The 21,508-nt window shown below is 35.4% G+C and overlaps 2 protein-coding genes across 4 annotated transcripts; both read left to right on the top strand.

The window, feature by feature from the left end:
* The first annotated feature begins 4,646 nt into the window (after nt 1-4,646).
* ZCF125 (P-loop containing nucleoside triphosphate hydrolases superfamily protein) lies at nt 4,647-16,259 on the top strand. 3 transcript variants are annotated; one of them, XM_088947874.1, is made up of 19 exons: nt 4,647-4,920; nt 5,118-5,207; nt 6,004-6,122; nt 6,216-6,329; nt 6,403-6,484; nt 6,594-6,661; nt 6,754-6,828; nt 7,012-7,154; nt 7,261-7,363; nt 7,480-7,560; nt 9,262-9,330; nt 9,407-9,466; nt 9,548-9,700; nt 9,836-9,895; nt 12,086-12,358; nt 12,756-12,842; nt 13,583-13,741; nt 13,824-14,093; nt 15,567-16,259. In XM_088947874.1, exons 1-19 carry the CDS (start codon nt 4,776-4,778, stop codon nt 16,002-16,004), a joined length of 2,589 nt encoding a protein of 862 aa, XP_088804000.1. In that variant the 5' UTR covers nt 4,647-4,775; the 3' UTR covers nt 16,005-16,259. The 3 variants fall into 3 exon arrangements, with proteins under 3 accessions (XP_088804000.1, XP_088803999.1, XP_088804001.1); XM_088947873.1 differs by having other exon boundaries at nt 4,672-4,920; nt 12,065-12,358; XM_088947875.1 differs by lacking the exon at nt 15,567-16,259 and adding an exon at nt 14,880-15,077 and having other exon boundaries at nt 4,672-4,920; nt 12,065-12,358.
* Nucleotides 16,260-18,460: 2,201 nt separating this feature from the next.
* On the top strand, nt 18,461-20,300 carry LOC148850036 (uncharacterized). Its single transcript, XM_088946639.1, has 3 exons — nt 18,461-19,158; nt 19,274-19,391; nt 19,518-20,300. Exons 1-3 carry the CDS (start codon nt 18,616-18,618, stop codon nt 20,072-20,074), a joined length of 1,218 nt encoding a protein of 405 aa, XP_088802765.1. The 5' UTR covers nt 18,461-18,615; the 3' UTR covers nt 20,075-20,300.
* Nucleotides 20,301-21,508: the final 1,208 nt, after the last annotated feature.

The following is a 21,508-nucleotide window of genomic DNA, read 5'->3' as shown; positions in this document are numbered from 1 at the left end:
TATAAAAGTCAGGGTATCTTCCCCCTATCCACCTTTGATGGTCACTTTTCTCCATGTATAACAAAGGAAGGTTTCTGCATTTATTAAAATAATTAAGATCCAAACACATTGATTTGTTTTTGGATATATTTTGAAAGCTTTCTTTTTTTTTGGTAATATATTTTTAAAGCTTTCAGTCCCTTCTAAATTGTTCGATGCAATTGGCAAGCAAAACAAAGTTTTCTGTGGTCAAATGGATGAAAGTATATTTTTGGCCTGAAATCATTTCCATTCATTTTAGAGCGGAGCAAATGTAGCCTAAAAGTCATTCAAAAGAGTTCATTTTTATTTTCTGTTGTAACAAAAATGTCTTGCTTGAATTACACCTAAGGCTCAGTTCGAAAGGAGTACAAATACAAATATGTACAGTACAAATACATACAAAAATACAAGATTTTGCGTCTATACATTTACATTTGTATTCCTTCCAAATGGAGCCTAAAGCTCAGTTTGAAAAGAGTACAAATACAAATATATAGAAAATAATACAAAATGCAAGATTTTGTACTCTACAAATTTGTATTTGTACTCCTTCCAAATACAAATATGTAGAGTGTAAATCCTTGTATTTTATATTATTTTATATTTACTTGTTGTGTACATATTTGTATTTATACTCTCTCAGTTTGAAAGGAGTACAAATATAAATATATACAATACAAATACAAATGTGTAGACTGCAAAACCTTATATTTTGTATGCATTTGCACTGTACATATTTGTATTTGTATTATTTCCAAACTAAGCTTAAACTTTAGTAAAAGGACTCAAAGCTTTGAAGTTTTGCCTCTATTTGTTTGCAGTGCAAAGCAAATCTGAATTTGCATCGATCCGGTTCAGTTTTGCACCCATCCATTTGTAATTATGATTTATACCTAGGAATTACCATTTTTACCTGGCCTGGCCCGGCCTGGCCCAGCCTGACCTGCAATATATATTAAAGTATTTAAATTATAAAATAGTATACTTATTACATAATATTATACATTATATATACTTTATATATTATACATATACAAATATGTATTTTATATAAAATTTTTAATATATATTAAAAGTAATCATAAGTTGACACGAATCAACTCACATATAAGAAACAAACTTGTTTTCGAAAGTTGGCGATCATTTTAACTCATAGCTCATAGGCAATGTTGGGCATGGGACAACACTCACTGCACTCGATAGTGTCTGTAAATGCAACATTAGAGGAGGGTTGTCTCATATCCCACATCACCTATGAATTAAAATGAAGGGCTTACATAAGTATATATAGACAACAATGTGTGGAAGATCATAGCCTCATACCCTATTCTTTTACAACATAGCTGCAAAGCCAACCTAAGCCCGACCCACGGACCCAGAACATTTTCTTTCCACGTATTACATATAATATTTATAAATACTTACTTAATTTTCAATATTTGATGTTATAAGCCCAAAACCTCGCTGGCTAGGCCCAGCCTGAGCTTATTATATTTTAGGCTCAGAGTCCGGGCTGTGCCGGGCCCAAATTTTGGGTCATAAGCCCAGTTCAAGCCAGCCCATATTGCACTTCTGTCAGAATCTGATACAAAATATGTATTTCTTTTTTTTTTTTTTTGGTCTTATTTGCACTTATTAATAATACAAAATTTACATTACATTTAAAAACTGATGAAAATTTGCACCACCTTCCCTTTACATCAATCATCTCGTATAAAGTGGGAACCACAGCATCTTTCTTATTACCTTACTCCCAAGCAAAGAACCCTCCTACCTACAGATTCTTTGATATAAGGTGGGAACCACATCATTTTTTATAAATAAATAAAACAGTCAAATTGAGAACCATTAATTAACATCTCACAAATTTGCAAAAAAGATAACTAAATTTTCTGTACATTGATCCAAAATCCAAATCCAAATTGTTCATAGACAAACTGAACCTGTGTAGGAATCCGGTCCAAGATTTTAGAAATGTGATTGGACTGATTGCATCCGACTGAATGTTGGTAGAAAGGTCTTAGTAGCTACGGGTGCACCCAATCTCAGAGCGGATAGTTTTGATTTGTGAAAGGCACCTTGCATCTACGAGTATTTAACCAGATGATGAGATGATTCCCTTGCATCTACGAGTATTTAACCAGATGATGAGATGATTGATTCCTTCATGCGCAAGTTCTTAGAATAAATATTCTTATCAGGTCGAGGGTCCACCTGTCGTTACAAGGAAGATAAAATGACTTTTCTTCCTTTTTTTTTTTTTTCTTGACGGGTTCGATAGACAACTGATGCATGGATACACTTGTGACGAAGAAATATGCACGATTTTGTTAGAAAGCAAGAAAGTAAGAGAGTGACAAAACAGAGATCATGATCTCTTTGTACTTGTATAAGGTTTGTTTGCCTTATTCTGCTCTTTCTAGTTTCTACCCAACCTTTACGAGGAATATTTTGCTGTCAATGTGGTGTGCGTGTGTGTCTGGTTCAAGATAGGGTGGAACCATTCCGATAAAAAATAAAAAAAGCTAGCTGTTCCAATTCCAAACCAGACTCTATGGGGGTCTAAAATTTCAATTTTAGAATTGAGCTGAAATCGAGTCTGAATCATTAATAAGACTCGATTACATTTCTGAAACTTCCATGATTCAGCAAGGAAACACTAGTGGATTTAAATCGACCTGAGTAATGAATAGGCTAAGAAGTCAGTCTGGGCAATCTCCAATAAAGAAAGTGGAAACCTCTTTCTTAGCAAGAGAAAGCACTACCCACAGTGCCAAGATGTCTTTATTGAATAGTAAAGTAGGCCTCCGCTCCAATGTCGATTTGACCCTCCATTGCACTGTTCTTTACTGCACCAGATCGAGGAGACGAGCAAAAAGATGAAAAGCTAATTAATTGGAACTTATTTGGTACATCGCTTTGATGATTGGAAAAACACAGTTTGATGGCATAGATTTTCAGGCTGATTTTGTTTTCGATACCTAGATCTTTAGGTTGATTGAAGACATCATTTGGATATTATTAGATTAGATGAAATGTTGGTACATTATTTAGGCTTTGTTTGGTTTAAAGGAAAAGGAAGGAAAACATAGGAAAACCTATATGAGGTTTGTAAAAGTTTTTTTACATTTTCCTTTCTTTCCTTATTTTTTCCTTCAAACCAAACACAGCCTTACATGGTTCGACTTTTATTGAAAAAAAAAAATGATGCTTGAACAATTGAGATCAATCGACGTTAAAACTTTGGCTCCGACTTATAGTCAGTACCTGTATCATTTGGTTGGGATTAATGCGTGTCTGTGTGTTTAAATATGGATAATTACATATACGTATGTTTGAGAAACTACTTAGATGTAATTTAGAGTCTCAAAATTTACTTTATATATATATATATATTTTTTTTGTTGACAGTTGACCTTTTAAAGTTCCAAACAAGTGGGTCATCAAATTAATGTGGTATATATGACATTTACATGACTTTTTTGAAGGTAATTTACAAATTATCACCTTGTACTTTGAAGGTAGTAGTAATACATAGCACCCTAAGCTATTATTTGTACAAAAACCCTCTAAACTTTCAGATTCCTACACTTTGCTCTCTTCGTTAGTGTTCCATTCGATTAACCTTGAAGAAAAATTCTCACATGATCCTCATGTGCTTGCTAAACATCTCTACTTCTCGATTTACCCTTACCTTAATTTGCGAGACCATTTTGCACATATTCTTGCATGTTTTTATAAACCCCTTACTTATGTTTCTTCCTCCCTTCTTGTAGCAAGAGTTTTGTTTGAGCAAAAAGGATATATTGTGCTTTGTCAAATAATTTTTTGTCATTTTAAAATGTTATCCTCTCATTCATACAAATCTCAAACAACACTTAGTAAATTAATTTCCTTAATAAATCCAATTAATGGAGAGGGGGCAAAATATTAGAATCTGAAAGTTTAGGGTGTATTTGTCACAAATGAAAGTTTCGAGGACTAAATACCACTACCCCCAGAATTCAAGATAGTAATATTTAATTTACCTTTCTACCCGTGAATTGATCATGGCTCCAGGTCTGATTTTAAACCCTAAAACCATTTGACCAGAATTTGGATTAAATGGTTAGACCATTTGACCCAAAAATTGGTGGTCAAAGTGATTTCATTTCTGGGTCAGTTTTTGAAAATCATGGTGTAGATTATTCCTTTTAACAATTGCACATAAATAATTTAAAAGAAGGATATTTCAGTATTTCAGAAAAAAAGTCTAACAATGTATGTGAAAATTGAAACTAGTAGATGTTGGATTGGGAACGGAAAAGGGCAGTGCAGATCAAAAACTAGTTGATGGATCTTTAATCAGAGAATCATTATTATAAATTTTTGGTAATATCAAAATCCGTAATAGATGGAAAGATTGTTTTCTTTCAAACCAAACACAGCTTTAAAAATATCGGGATTTAAAAATTATATATGGCCGACTCATTGACGGAACGGTGACAGGAAGGACTTATTTGTCTTTTTCTTTTGGGTTCGAGGATTAGGAAGGGTTATTTTTCATGATTCGAAAACAAGGGGATGTGAATCGCGAAAAATAGTTCATACAGGGACTTAAAATTTACCTAAAATAAAATAAAAAATGTTTAAGTAGCCCGCCGGTTTTCCATTTGAACTTTGAAAGAAAGCTTGGAAAACCAGCGTCGAATAGTGCAGCTCTGTAGAGATTAGAGACTAGAGAGACTAGACAGGAGGACTCAAAGGAGGTGGGGATGGAGAAGATCTGCGTAGCAGTTAGGGTTAGACCTCCGGTGAGCCAAGAAGTCTCCAATGGGTTGTATTGGAAGGTCGAAGACAACCGGATCTCTCTCCACAAGCCCTTCGGCACCCCTATTTCCGGCGTATCTTATGCTTTTGGTATTCTCCATCTTATTCTTTCTCAATTATTCTCTGCTGATTAGTTTTCAGTAAATTATCTCGAAAGTTGACTATGCATACTTCGGTATTTTCTTCCTAATTCGTTCTCAATTACATTCTTTTTCTCTAAATTATTTGGAAAGTTGATTATGTATACGCGTATATCAAGACCTCAATTTCATCAATGATGCTTGCAGATCACGTATTTGATCAAAACTGCACGAATGCCAAGGTCTATGAGCTTCTTACAAAAGACATTATTCGAGCTGCTGTTGAGGGTTTTAATGGTACGAGCTACTTCCGATGTTCCCCATTTCGTTTTCTCTACATCATTTGATATTGTTTGGGCATAATGTTTGAAGACATGGTTAAATGTATGGCCAAGGTCTTGTAATTTGATCTCATTGATGATGTAATTCCTTGGTAAAAAAGGAAGTACGAAATGATTGTCTCCACAGTCCTTGTTTTTTGCAATTCTTGTTTATAGCACTTCAGCACTTCTCTTTTCTTCGGAAGGAGAGTTCATAGTTGCCTTTCTAAATTCTAATTTCTAAGAACTTGAATGATTTAGAGAGGGAATATAAACTACATTCAATTTAAATTGTTTACTTGTCTTCTGTGTCCCTATTTCTCGTTGCCTTTTGACCTTACTTCGATGTTGAAAGTATTGGGATGGGTTTTAATTTCATTAAATATATGAAGATCGATTGAATGGGATGGAAGTTCATTTCTTTCCTCACTTGGACCAAGATACACCCAGATATAGAGCATTTTTTGAAATATAAGGCAATGCAAGACTATGTGAAGTAGGTGTATTGAAAGAGCATGGATTACTTGAGGTTGCATGGAATGAAAATTTTGAACTTTTGGCTAACATCTTTTCACAATTCTTAAGAATCCAATTAATTACTTAACCTGGAGCAATTTCTATACTCTGCATTTCAATTGAAGGAAACTGTTTAGAGTAATGCTTACAAAATTCTTGTTTATTGATGGTACTAGTGTATGGGACGAAATTGCTGCTAAATCTCTGACTTGGTTTGGTTTTGACATTTTGATTTTGACCATCGTGGATTTTTTCAGGAACTGCATTTGCTTATGGACAGACCAGCAGTGGCAAGACTTTCACTATGAATGGTCGTGAAAATGATCCAGGAATCATTCACCTTGCTGTTAAAGATATTTTCCAAAACATTCAGATGGTACCATTGATATTTTCTGGAAATTGATGCATTTATTGCAAGACTTTGAGGGTTGTGGCTGCGGGTTCACCATTTCATTTTTAATATCTGCAGGCAATTGACAGAGAATTTCTGATTCGAGTATCTTACATGGAAATTTATAATGAAGAAATCAATGATCTTCTTGCCCCTGAGAATCAGAAACTTCAAGTTCATGAGAGTTTAGAGGTGAGCTTTGGAGGATTTGGCTTTATATCACCTTCTATATCATGCACTCTTACTGATTTTTCTTGCTTTCTAGCGGGGTATTTTTGTTGCAGGTCTTAGAGAAGAAATTGTGAACAATGCTGAGCAAGTCATTAAGCTCATCGAACTAGGGGAAGGTCTGATCCTGTCGATGATATATGCACTCTAACTGGATTTTTTTTAAATGGTTTGTTCTGTTATATACAATTTGAATGTTTTCCTTTTTCCAAAATTTGATTCTTCTAGTTAACCGGCACTTTGGTCAGACAAACATGAATGCACGAAGTAGCAGATCCCACACTATATTTAGGATGGTATGTTGGCTCTGAAAGGAAGCTTCATTGTTGTATGCATCATTTGCTATTCTTGGTCCCCCTATGGACACTTAGTTTTATTTATGAATTAGGTCATTGAAAGTAAGGGCAAGGACACAACATCTAGTGATTATTCAAATTCAGATGCTGTTCGTGTGTCTTTCCTGGTTTGTAATTCTTTCATCAACAAAAATATTACTAATCGCTGCAAATGTTTTCTTTAAACTTTTTTTTTTCTGTTTATTTTGATTCTCTTCGTGTTTAGTTGCTTTTGATCATATGGTTGTTTTGTTCTGCTTATTTATGGCACTACCTTTTTTTGTATCTTTTATTCTCTGGTTTGTCTCTAGAACTTGGTAGATTTAGCTGGGTCTGAGCGTATTGCTAAAACTGGAGCTGGTGGAGTACGTTTGAAGGAAGGAAAACACATTAATAAGAGCTTAATGGTTCTTGGGAATGTCATTAACAAATTAAGTGATGGGAGCAAGCAGAGGTACTTTTTTTTTGGATGGATAGGCAAGCAGAAGTACTTGATACTTCAAAATCAGAACTGTGCTGGTAAATCCATATTATTTAAAAGGACTGGACTGTTGATGCAGGGGACATATTCCGTATCGTGATAGTAAGCTGACACGCATACTCCAACCTGCGCTTGGTGGTAATGCTAAAACTTCAATCATTTGTACTGTAGCACCAGAGGAGGTACCCTTTTTGTTCATGTTTAATACCTTTTTGCCTGCTATTACCAAATTGCATGTGGAAAGCTTTTTTATCATTAATGCAAAAAGTTTGTTATTTGGTGTACTTAATTCATTTAGATTCACATAGAAGAAACAAAGGGAACCCTCCAGTTTGCCAGCAGAGCTAAACGCATTACAAATTGTGTCCAAGTAAATGAGGTAAATATGTTACTTACCCAGATTTGGTTTGCCTTTACACTTTAAGAAAGTGCCTTGTATATGTTTTTCTAGGATACCTGATGATGTTCTATTTGTTTACTGAAAATACTAAAGCTATTTTTAAAGTGAAGAATGTTTTCAAGGAGTTATTTTCATGATATTCTGAATAAGGGTCTTTTAATTTTTTTTTTTATTTCTTTTTGTTTGTATTTGTATATGTATACACCAAACATGTGCTTGTTTTATCTTTAACATATTTAAAGCCATTTTGTGGTATTATTTAATATTGAAACCTCCTCAATAGTTATTAAATGATCTTTAAGAATGTGATTTTAATACTCCTTTCTTTTATTCAGTTTTCTGTACTTACTCTTCTATTAGTTTGTTGCTTTTTATAAAAATTGGTCACTCATATCCTATAAGGCTTAAGCCTCACATCTTAAGGCATATGCTTCATGCATCTAAAATCTCTAGTATCATGGCTCATGCTTTTGTGTTTTTAAATATTATATAGCTTTGCATATGATATAGAAATTTCATAGATCCATGATCCATCACAATTATTTAGAAATTATAATGTAAAAACATTTAGTAAATTTAAAAGTATAAAATAAAATTATAGTCATTGATAAAAATGAGAAAATTTAGGCACATTTTTGTTGGTCCCTTTTCCTTCAACCATTTGGGATCCAATTGGTGATGCCAAGTGTGGTGCACAGTCTGCTGGCTGCCTGGTCTTTCAAAGGTCTTAGCAGAAGAGGGTCCATTTTGTGGAAGTTGCTTCCCTTTGCAATCTGCTGGGACCTATAGAAAGAAAACAGAAGAATCTTCAATGGTGATGGAGGAGGTGCTTCTTGGCAAATGGAATGGCAAATGATTTTTTGGTCAAGATCCCATAGGGAGTTTTTAAACTTTTCATACTTTATTTTTTGTAATCAATGGTACAGAATAATACATATGGCAACGACTTTGTACCAGTTAGCTTTTTTGATGTATAGTGTTTAGATGCTGGCTGTTCTTTTTGTATAGATTTTGCGGGTTCCTCTCCCTCTTTTATAAAAAAAAGTCACCTTTCAAAAAAAATGAGAATTCAGGAACGTAGGCAAGAGAATTATAAATTTCTGAAGGTAAATATTACGTTTATGGAATCTATTATTAATTTTTAAAACAAAAACAAATTCTTCTGGAGGTACTGATATTATATATTTTATAGAACATGATATCAAATCACCAAATAAAAGCCCGTTTCTGATAAAAAATCACCACATAAAAGCATGATCCTTAAATCAGAAATTTGAGGAAGCATTTTTGTTTCAATTTTGGAAACAAGAAACACATATACAACCAAGAGCTTGTTTTCTATGTTTTTGTTTTGAGAACCAATTTGTTTTCAAACCCATATGGTATTAATTTGTTTTGAGAACTCACAACGAGAAAAACAATTCACACTGGAGAACACACCATTAATTTACAATTTAGTATCATTTATTTATTTGGATGGAATCTGTTTCTGCAGTGAAGTATGGAATTGGCCTTTTTTCCTTCCTGAAGTGGTGCTGGCTTTGCTATCTCTTTTTCTCAATTCTTTTGAATTTTCATTTCTTCTTTCCTTTGAACTTTGTCTCTAAAGTTTAGGTCCAAATGTCTTGCTTGCACTTGAATTATTTCATCATGTCCTAATTGCAGTGTATCTTGTCATAGATCCTAACTGATGCAGCCTTACTGAAGCGACAGAAGTTAGAGATTGAGGAATTGCGTAAGAAGCTTCAGGTGATGGTTCATCCTTTAAATTTATTTTGTTAGAGTCTTATCATCCAGTAAATATAGCATTTTTTTGTTTGTTTAGGGATCCCGGGCAGAGGTGCTTGAGCAAGAGATTTTGAAACTGAGGAATGAAATGCTGAAGGCAGGTTTTAGATTTCTTTAACTTATTTGTTAGTATTTTTTTCTGTTGCCTTCTTCTGAACTTTATTATCCTTTTCATCAGTATGAATTAGAGCATGAAAAACTTGCTATGGAACTAGAGGAGGAGAGAAAATCACATAAAGAACGGGATCGGTGTATTAAGGAGCAACAGATGAAAATAGACAACCTCAGTAGTCTTGTTAGTTGCTCAGAGCAAGACAGAAATTCAGTTCAGGTGTGGCTTAGGCAGGGAATAGCTATTTCCCAGTAATACTCATTTTTCTTCTTTTGATAATTCTAGGGTTTGTGAACTTACCTGCAACATACTTTGTTGCTTATTTTTGTCAAATATTTCATTATTGGCTAACAGAACAGCAATGGACACCCTTTCTCACAGCGTCAATACCAAAGCCTTGAGATCTGGGAGCAGGTAAATTGCTTAATACTTTTTAACCATAACTTACCTTCTCTATAAAAACTAGGGTGATACATTTGCAAACCAGTGCAGAGTGTATGAGATGTCTGTGGATGGTCTGTGTCTTAGTCTCTTGCACTCAAAGTCTTAATACTCCTTTAACATGAAAAAAGCCTATTTTCTGACCTTCATATTTATGATGTGTTACTGATTTCTTTTTACTGGTGCTATACTTAGGTGTGATCATGGACCAAGCCGGGTTTGAGCCTATGCATTTAAATAGGTTATAACATAAAACAATATTGTGGGCTGGGATGGGCTTGAAGTGTTGGGTCTGGCTGGGTTAGAAATGATCACTCCTAGCTATACTGTCACTCATTCATTTTTCCTTTGCTAGTAGTCATGGAAAACTTCAGTCCATATATACTTAGTTTACAATTGATTAGTAAAACTGTATCAATTCATTGATGTCTTTCCATGCTTTTAATCATCTCATTATGGAAGTGCTTTGACCTTGCCATTTCTAACTCTTCCTTCTAAGCTTTTGTGGTGAAAAAAGAGAAAATTGGCCATGTTTGTTACATAAAATGACGTTATAGGAAACAATTAAATTGGTATGATGCAGGAGAAAAGGAGGCAAATTTGGGTTTTTGAGTATTTTTGTATTTAGGGAAGTAGATGTATTTTAGTCATTTTGTGTATTGTTTTGTTTAGTAGTTTGATTTGTCTAGTCATAGCTTAGTTGTGTTTAAAGTTTCAGTCATTGGTTAAGCACTTTAAGAGTTATTTTCTTATGATAGTGACAATTTTGTAAATGTTGTTTTTCTTATTTCTAGTAGGACTTGCCACCAACTCATAAATTCTCATTAAAGGTTTTCATTTAGCTTTTCAAAGCATTAAAACCAATTTAAGTAAGTTTTTCTTTATTTTACATCAAATGTTTTAAACCCAACATTTTCTTATTTTGCCAATTTTGTCAATTTGTGCCAAACAGTCTCTAGTTGCTCTCATATTCTATCCCTATGCTTAGCTTTTAAGTTTTCTATTTTCATCCTCCCATAGAATTTGCAATATTCAACAATTTCACCTCACACCTTTCTAACCCTTTAAGCCTTCCCTTAGCCCTAAAAATCTTCCATTAACTTTCTTCTGGTCAATGGGTACCTTCATAATTCCTAGCTTCATTGTTGAGTCATTCCAATTTTACATCAGTTTGGTATCAAAACTGTCAATCCTATATAATTTGGTATAAGAGCGATTGGTCCTACATCAGAGTGTTAATACTTTTCATCATCTAATATATAAGCAGAGCACTCAGATGCTTCAAATACGTTGCCATTTAGCAGAGGTCTCATAAGTTTTCTCTCCCAGTGCTCAATATTGCTTCTCTTGCTCAGCTCTTTGGTCTGTTTTACTGTCCTATTTGTATTGTTTGGCCTTCTTGCTGATTGTTTTTCTTGGATTGTGTTAAACAACATAAAATAGCTCTGATACCATGTCAACTAACATAAAATAGAATGGCACATCAAGGAGAAACCGAGAAGTAGAGAGAACACCAAGATTTAACGTGGTTTGGCTTGGTAGCCTACATCCACTGGAGGAGAGGAAAAATATCCACTATGAGAACAAGAGATACATGGCTTCACTCTCACTCTCTCTTCCTCAAACCCTAATCTCACACAACCACTAGCAGACTAGCTTAAATAAGCAACAAAATATATCAGAATTACACAGAAGCCCCTTTTTCTCCCATAAAAATACAATATTTCTCTCAACAGATGGTAATCTGAGCATTAATGAATGACATTTGTCTGTTTAGGCTTCAACACCCAACATAAAGGGTTTCAAGATGTTACATTGGTGTGTTTCCTGTTCTTTTAAATAAAATGTCCTAAATCAAATACAAAAACATTGGCTAAATACTTCAAGACTTACTTTTAGATAATGGGTCTCAAAGAAAATACAAAGGTATAAGTTTCATATACTGAGTTTTGTTCACTAGTTACAAGTGAAGATGAGGCTATTAGAAAGCATTTTAAACTCTACAATGCAGAGAATTATTAAGCACCTTATAACAAGGTAGAGTGCAGTATGTTCCCTTGTTTTTGTTCTTTCATTTGTTGATTCTTATTTTGCAATTATTTTTTGTTTCTGTGCTTTCTGGATCTGATTGTCTGCTGACAGGGACTTGTTTCTGTAAGACAGAGCCTTAAGGAAGATAGCAACGACAATTATAGCATATTTCAAGGAGATGCTTTCAGGACCCCTTGCTTTAAAGCAGCTCCTAATACCTTTGTTGCAAAACGATCAGATTATTCAATGCCACTTGACACTAGTCCCATTCCAGATGATTTCAGCAATGTTGCTGATGAAGACTTGTGGTTGAGGCTCAATAAAGGCCAGGCAACCGACCTTGATTCACTTCAAATGACTCCAGCTAGGGAAAACCATTCTTTCCCATCAATTGATGCTTCCCCTGTGAGTTTGTTTCCTGAAATGTCTCCCTTATACTTGGTTTGCACATGCTATTTTGTTCTGATATTTTTCATCCTCTCTTTTTTCATAACAATAACTAGACAAATTATGTCTGGATTGCATTTGTTTAATCATCATAGTTAGGTCTCAACTAAAACATTCTCATTGTTGTTGCCTCAGTTGGATTACTTCATTTTCCATTTAGGAAAGCATGCCATTTGCTAAGATGAAAGCTTGTGTTCACTTTTCTGTATCTCTACTAGTGTAATGCACAGACACAACTTGGTTTTGCAAGATGGCTGGGTGTGATTATGAGATCTTTTAATGCTGATTTAGATGAGTTGTCTAGTCACTTAGAACCATGTATTATTTGTTTTTGATTGATTTAGAATATTTCCAGGGTTATTCAATTGATTATTACAAAGAGGAGATTCAAAAGCTCAAGCAACAATTGGAACATGTTATTAAAGAGAAAGATGAACTTGAGGTTAGTGATTTAATATTCATATGTTTGTTCTCTTACTCAAAGTTTTTGGTATCTTCTGTTGTTTGCGAACTGTATTAATTCCAGCAGAAAAGCAAGGCATTTATAGTGTTCAGTAATCGGTACAAAGGTTTTTGCTCTCTTCTGTTTGTTGCGAGTTATATTCTATAAGATAAGTAGACTACATGTGTATGGTATAATAGCTTAGTTAAAGATGTATTGGCATTTTTGAAGTGTGAAATGTCATGGTTGATTTGAAGTTTCGGGGCAATGCAAAATATATTGACCAACAGGTCAATGTAATAGATCTTTCTGGAATCAGCACCAACAAGTATTTCTAGGTATTAAACCAAGAATAGAATGTTTTCTAGGCATCCAAAACTGCATTAAAATAAAATTGTAAAACTAATAAACTATAATAAAAAAACTCCAATAATCAAGACAACTGTCATAGACTTGTTGGATGTTCATATATACCGACAATAACTGTTGGAGACTCGTTGGATGCTCATATACCAACTTCTCGCATTTTCCTTCTTTAAAAAAACTCCAATGGGTTCACATTTTTTAATATTTTTTTCCTTTTTAATTATGGACTTTTGACTTTTATGCTTTCAGTTAAGGTTCTATGATCTAGTTTCCAACTTCTCGCATTTTAATTGCTTGTTCCTATGTAATAAAAGAAATACTTGGTTTCAATTTATTCACAAGCATTTTTTTGGGTTCCCATGAATTATTTGCAGAGAAATAATGCAGAACAACTATTTTTAAATAGTCAACTATTGGAGGAGATATCTGAACTTCAACATGAGTCATTATTGATACGAGAAATTCCACCAAGGTTGTGTGAGTCTGTAGCAAATTGCAAGGACATCTATAAGGACGTTTTATCAATGATGCAGGTAAAAAATTTGCATATCAGCAGTTGAATTTTGAACTTTGTTTTTGAGACTTTTAGAGTTGACTTTTAGATGACTTGAACAGAGTTTTGTAGCTGATGAAAAATCTTCTACCGCAAAATTGCTTTCAAGTACAAGTGACATTGCTGTCTGTCTATTCTCAACTCTAGAAACCCATTTCTCAATGGGTAAAGATGGATGCAGTGTTTTAAGTGGGGAGAGTTCTCCAATTCAAGAACAATGGAAAGTGCTTGTTGAGAAGTTGAAAAGTGCAGCTACAACCTTGGCATCTTTGCAAGCACTAACTGCCGAGCATCAACATCTGATGGTTCCAGTGTACACTAGCAAAAATGAGGTAGCTGCCAAGTCACAATCATTATGTCTTTTTCCAATTCTGTTTTTATTCACCATCTTGTTAATAGGATGGCTTGTTTATTTTTTGGATTTCTGATGTTTGGTTATTATTTGTTCTAATTGAACATGGCTCAAATTATCCATCGTTCATTGTGCAATTATATAAGAAAATATCTTAAATAAAAATTTCTTTCAAAAGTTTTATTATCTTGCTACTTGGTTGTGAATCTGTGAGAATGGGTTGTGACGTTTCAAGTCTTGCATCTTAAATTTGTCTCTCGATGCAAAATGAATGAGCAAAAAATAAACCAAATTCCAAGTATGAATTCCTCTGTACACATTTTACAACTTCCATGTAAATTGTACACTTTGACTTTTCATTCTGTAATTAATTCTTTGCATTCCCTAGATTTTTAATGAAAGGAACTCCTTTTAAAGGCCTGCAAAATATGCTCCAGCATGCTACTGATAGCAAGTGCCTGATTACAAAATAAGAGCCCCAAATTAGAAACCCTAATAGGTGCTGTAATAATGAAATTATATAGACCAGGATGATACTGATTTAATGCATAACCTATATGATTTTGGCTTGCTGAAAGTATTTTAGACTTCCACTTGGCATTTCTGTTACTTTCTAAATTAGCCCATTAAACAAGCTGAACTCCAAATAAGGCCTACAGTAGATAGGAACTCTAAATGAGTTGCTGATTGTACATATATAGATCTTTTGCTGTTTTTTTTTTTTTTTTTTAACTGATGGTTGAAGTTGGCAATGAGATTATTTCAGGGCTTCATATGTGGCTTTATGGTGTTTGTCTTTTTCGAAAAGAACGAGGAATGGGAGAACTACATTCTTATATTGGTGTGAGGTTACAAATTCTTTGGTTCTGTATGATCCTTCTTTCTTGGGAGTGCGTAATCAGACCTAAACTTCTGAATCCAGTGGCATGCTATGCTTACTGCATCCTTGTTGATTGAGTGTCATGTAAGCCTTGTCAGTAAAATAATTATGATGCATATTATGGAAACTCAATTTTGTAACTCTCAAGGGAGTTACACTAAATAATACACTTTCGCGCTGTAGCCTGTACCTTGGAAATTTCTCTCATCTCAAAAGTAAGACGCATCCTTGCCATGTGTCTGATACTCTGATACAGTTATGAAAGTAGGCCATCCAAATTTAAAGATTGAATTCTAACTCAGAGGTTCATGTTGATAGGGTAATGCCAGGAAAATACTATAATTCTGTTCTTAAAACATCATATCTGTGGTTTCTTTGTGCTAGGTTTCTAGTTTTTTTTTTTTAATATTTTGATAGGTTGGGTTTCTAGTTAATGTCAATTGTTAATTTTATTTCTATTTCCGAGTCATTGCAAGCCCAACGACAAAGATTCTGTAATCACTTGCTTTCTTCAACTCAATGTTGCCGGTTGCTTCTTATTGTCTTATAATTTGAGTGTTGCATGTATTGAAGGGATTTGATTTTGGAGGTGCAAATGCTAGTTGGATGGAGAAGTTAGGTCATGAACTGAATGCTATCAAGGAAAAATACCAGATCTTGGACAAGGATTTCAATCACAACAACAAACTCCTGGAGAGTTTCAAGGAGAAGTGCCATAGCTTGGAAAGAGAGTGCTCTATTTTGAAAGAAGAAAAAACCTTCCTTGTTCAGAAGCTCTCCAAATCCTCTCAAAAACTTGAACTTGTTACCGACCAAAGGGACAAGCTCTCAAAGGATTTGAGCTTGGAAGTGCAAAAGAGGAAAGAGCTTGAACGGGAAATTACACAGTTCAGCTTAGCTTTTGCTCGTCGGCAGAAAGCACTCATGACATTCCATGGTGAATGCAAGTCTAAAATAGAATTTTTGAGAACCCTGAGTCCAGGTTCAAAATCCAAAACTCTTGGGTATTGAAGATTAGATTGTTTAAATTTTGCTATTTAATTGAAAAGAAATAGCGGGGAGACCTTTTCTGTTTAATTTATTTATTTGTAGACGGCTATGTGAAGCTTCTTTTGCTGTATTCAAGTAGAGAGGGTATTTCTGTATCACCCTTAAACTATGTTGTGGCATTTCCTTGTTTCAAAGATTTGATTAATTTCTGTATAAAAAAGTGATTCAACGATTTGGTTTTCCATGACCTGAAATGGAAGGCTGTTTTAACTTCAAGATTGACTTAGCTGCTCAGATATAACTGTTATTTGAGGCTGTTTACGGCTGAAATAGGCATACCTTAAAATATGATTCTGTGTACTGGTTTGTATTGACTGATATGTATCGTTTTTTTGCACCCATTTATATTCTATTTTTGAGAGTTCGGGTCCTTTAATGTCGGGAAGTATTAACAGTCTTAGTAGTTGTAGATGTAACAAACGGAAACAAATAAAGAAAAATTGAGTATTGAAAGTCTGGATCCACAATTTTTACGGATACATCTCTCACCAATTTGACTTGATCGGCCCAAAACGTTTTAGGTAGAAATAGTAATGATGTCAAAACACAGTAACAGATGCTAGTTATAGCAGGATGCCTGTGGCCATTGTTAAGATGTGTTGGACATTACATGTCCATTGATGCGTTGTCACCATGTGTTTTCAAATTTTGTCATGCCTCTTGTTTGAGACAAGAATTGCCTGCATCACTGCATGTAGTATGGGGGAGTTGATGCGTGTTAACTGCAGTGGGGTAAGGACTTGGTGTAGTTGACTACTTGGCTGGGTGGTAGGAAGTATGACTATTAAATGGCCAACCACGTGGGCCCGACAAAAATTAGAAAGCTGGAGCTACTTGGTTATGCTTCACAAAGTGATGCCAGACATGGACCGGATTAGGCGGTTGAACCAGTGATCTTTCCGGGTCCCCAGTTAAATAAATCAGTTTCCATGATTTGAGTAGGGCTAGGCTAACTGGTCGATTAACCTGCGAAACCATGACCCCCAGTTAGCTGAGCATTCTGATTTTCTATCCGTCCAGGTTACAAATTGAAGGGTGACGGGTAAACCGGGTTTCAGATTATCAATAGATGTCGGAGCTTTGCTGATTCTGTTATATGTTGCAACATTTCCTCTTCAATTAAAGTTAAACTACTCATATGATTATTGGTCACCTCTTGATTGGGTGTAAAGCTTTTCCAATATTATAACCTTCCGGTATCATAGTCGAACCACAATTATGCAAATTTCCCTTTTCACTTAATGTTGGGCCGTTGATTCAGGAAGGTACTCATGCACTTGTAACCATTGGATTGTTAAAATGTATTAAAGGCCCGCTTCGATGAATCAAAATCCTAGCTTGTGGATAAAGAAAAATAAACAACTGGTGGATGGATGGAACTTGGAAGGGCTACACAATCTCTATATAAGTCCGGATTTACTCTCAAGAGGGCGCGAGCCTCACAGCACTTAGAGCAGCAAATTGGGAACATCTCACTATTCGTAAATTGTCATTCATGCGCACAGCTACAACTTTCAGTACTGAGTTTGGTGCGAGGTGCGTTCTGTGGGGAGTAAATCCAAATTCAGATATATGGTATGATGGTATGGGTACCTGTGAAATCTCTCGCTGAGCTTCTTTGAAGAAATAAAAAAAGGTTTTTATGCTTATCGATTACTTTGCTAGCGTGCACTGTAGGTGAAATCTGAGAGAGACAGAAAGCTCTGGTTAGTGAGTTGTAGAGAATGATGGCAAGGGACACAAAAAGGTTGAAAAGTGGAAAGAGAGGTGAAGGATATAATTGAAAATAGGAAAAGAAATAAGTGAAAAACAAAAGTTAGAGAGATGTATTAATATAATCTTATGTAGTATTCCTAATGAATCTTGTGTAGTATTCCTAATGAATAATCTTATGTAGTATTCCTAATGAATCTTGGTTAAGGGTCTTATCCAACTTACCTTGTCCAATTACACAAGCATTGCCCAAACTCTGGTCCACCCACATGATCGATTACATTCTAACGAGAGACATTTTTATAAAGTTTGGTACAAACAGAACATGCAAATATTGATTTGGTCAGCATGATGGGAGATATGTATTAATAATATGATACCACATTATTGTTTTGATCACTCACTGCAAATTGGTGTAAAATATTGCATCCAAGTCATTATCTTCCCGACATGTAAAAATCAAAAGCAAGAAGCAGCTAAAAATGAAAAATGATGAATTTATAATTCTTGAGGCTGCAACCGGTAATATGAAGTTGATTATTATTGTTATTTATTGTAATTTATAAAATATTATTTGTCTCTCATCAAAGCAAATCTTTTTATTTTATTTTATCTTTCTCTCATTTTCTTCGCAACCAAACGCAGCGTAAGGTCAACCAGAAAAAAAGTCTTACTTATGTTAAATCAGGATTACTGTCTCTGATGCTGCGTATGATCCGGTCCCAAACTGACGGATACGTTTTGTCTATCCCAATTAAGTCTCCACCACCTCAATGACTTCATCTATCCACTGACAAACCCCTAAAACCACATTTTCCTACTCCTCATCTCTTCTAACCCATTTTATCTGGGAGGTCTAATGGCATTGGTATCCTCCCTCTCCAAACCAGGCCAAGCAAGGAAGCTCGGCGAGCTTCTCCAAGAGCAACAAGAACCTTTTCAGCTAGAAGAATACCTTTCTGAAAGAGGGTATCTGAAGAGAATCTCGATTTCAGAAACCAGTAGACATAATTGCTGCCCTCTCAATTCACGTACGCATTCTAAGAATTTGGGCAGTTGTGGTTTAGAACTAGAGAGAAGGAAAGGGATTTTCCACTATCCGAAGGTCCTGAAGCTAGTATTCAGCAAACTTGTTTTTGTCGGTGACAACCGGAAATTATCAAATTGCGATCGCAGAGCTTCTGAAGATGGAGGCGTTAATGTCTCTGCGATGGGAGGCGCAAATACCCAATCAGCTAAACAACTTGATAGGTTTTCCTCTGCCAGCAGCATCACATTATTTGATTCCTGTTCTGAAAGCGATGCAGAAGAGTCTCTGTCCTCTCAAAGAAAGAACATTTCATCTTGTCCTGCAGAAACTTTCAGAGCCTTTAAGACTTACAATCTGAAAGAAGAACAAGAGGTAAGGGGGTTCTCTTATATGCTTTCTATACTTTCTATCCCGCGATGTGTTATATATATATATATATATATATATAAACATGTGGTTCAGCTTTTATTACTCACAAAGCTAACAGGCTTATACGGATGATAAACTTCAATGGGGATGCGTCGTTGAAGATGGAAAACAACTCAGTCCGGTGTCAGTATTAGAAGAAGAATCCTGTGATAGAGGTTCCCCACTCCAAAACCAGAGTTAGTCTTTGCAAGCTCCGTCTGCTTAAATTTACATTAAGATAAGATAATAATTTTTTTTTTCCTTCCTTGTTCTAATGCTGAAAGAGAACACTTGTTTTTGTTGTTCATCAAACAACAAAACAGTGCAGTGCTGCCCCAAAGCAAGAAGCAAAAAGGATACGAGCTTTAATCTATCAAAGAAAGTTACAGAAGAATCCATAGTCTCGGCTTCTCTATTGGAATTACTTGTACAATCACCGAAGGAGAAATACAGCTCCACTGGATATGCAGCAATTCATGAGCTTAGTGGGTCTGGTTCTTCCCAATACTTGAAGACAAAAAGGGTGTGGCAGCAAACAAGACAGCTTCTTTTTGACTGCATAAGGGAGACAATAGAGACTCATGGAAGGAAGGGAAGAAGGCATCAGGGTGATCATGAATTCTTAGGGACCGAGGAGATTGGGAAGATTATCTGTGAGCGGATTTACTCATGGGGTAAACAATCTGTAGACGAAACAAACATAACCGAAATGATACGTTCTGATTTTTCATACTCAACAGAAGGGTGGAGTGAATTCCAGCCACAGATAAAAAATGAGATAGCGATGGAGATAGGAGATGCCATCTTCGAAGAGATGAGGAATGAGATTATTACAGACATGATTGGCTTATATATATATATATATATATATTTGCGCTAATTAGTAAATAATTCATTCACACTCTTCTCTTTTTACTTACCCCCTCATCTTTCAATGTTGCTAGTCTTTAGGAGTGCTTAGATACCAGCTGAAGCTGGTAAAGCGAGACCAGCCATTTCATTTAAGTTTTCATAGCGCGTTTGAATTTGAAATCTTGAAAGCTTATGTACATGCAGCGGAGTAGTGAGATCTAATTAAATACTGATTAATCATCTCAAAACATGGATTTTCATCTGCCCAAATTGACACCCAATATATTTACAGAGAAAAGATATTTACTTTTATGTACAGTAGAAATAAAGAAACTTCAAGTAGTGAAATATGGATGTCGATGTGTTAGCGACCTTCAACTACATGCAGAGAGGGGAGTTTAATTAAAAAGCAATTGGCAACTCATCTCCTTGCATTTAGTACGAAAGTTGGGTATTTGTACCACATGCACGTGGGTCTGCAAGGGATGGATTAGGTGAAAATTTTCTCTCAGATTAATCAGTACTGACAAAGATAGAGGCCCGCCCAATTTATTTTCCAAGTTGGCACTGAAAGATGGAAGGCCCCGAAGTCTGTTAAACTGCGGGAATAATTCATTAATTCTAATGGATGAGCTTAACTGCTCTTTGGATTAAAAAAAAAAAAAAAAGGCTTTCCAGCAGGGAGGTAGGTTGTCTATGTCTTCCTGCCGGATTGATCCCTCTAGCTATTTGAAAATCCAGACTGTGCATGGAGTAGGTTGAGGTGACCCTCCGGTTGGTCGCTCTCCCCTCGATCCAGACTGTCTGTTACGTTAAACCGACCCTTTTAACAAGTTAGCACGACTTATATGCGGGGGGTCCTTTTATTCTGGCCCCCATTCGGAATATTATGGGACCTGATCGAGAGTCCAAGTGTCCAATGCTTGAAATGTTGGGTCATATCCGTCGTTATAATTTTAAAACTTTCATTGAAGCTAGGAATTGATTGCATTGAAGCTGAAGCAGCTACTCTCACAAAGTGTCGTGATATGTGATCCGTTAATGGTGGTGGGGCTGTAGTCTTCAGAATACTACACATTCGGGAGTTAGTAGTTACTCAAAATGTCTACTATCAAGAAGAATTACTATTTACTCAAAATGTCTACCGTCCAAATGAGCCTGCCACTGCCAGCGATGGAAATGGAATTAAATTCAACCGAGGGAATGAAAACGGCACTAAACCTATTTATGAGCACAAATTGAAAAGCAGGAACCCTTTAGTTTTTGTCAGTCAATTTACCTACTGCTAAATGCTAATACAACAGGGTCTAGGGTTCGTCTAGAATGACTAGAATTTCCCACAGTACAGTAGCAGCTTTCCGAGTCCTCGGCGGACTGGGTCTGGTCTTTGGGCTTTAGGGTGTTCAGCATGGTCCATATTAGGACCGATTGATGATTTGGTGTACAATGGCATATTCTAAGA

The sequence above is a fragment of the Nelumbo lutea genome, chromosome 5 (assembly GCF_056320005.1).
Source record: "Nelumbo lutea isolate HS-2025 chromosome 5, American lotus-T2T, whole genome shotgun sequence".
In the NCBI taxonomy this organism is placed as follows: domain Eukaryota; kingdom Viridiplantae; phylum Streptophyta; class Magnoliopsida; order Proteales; family Nelumbonaceae; genus Nelumbo; species Nelumbo lutea.
The sequence above is the reverse complement of the archived record's forward strand: the minus strand, read 5'-3'. Positions and strand labels throughout refer to the sequence as shown.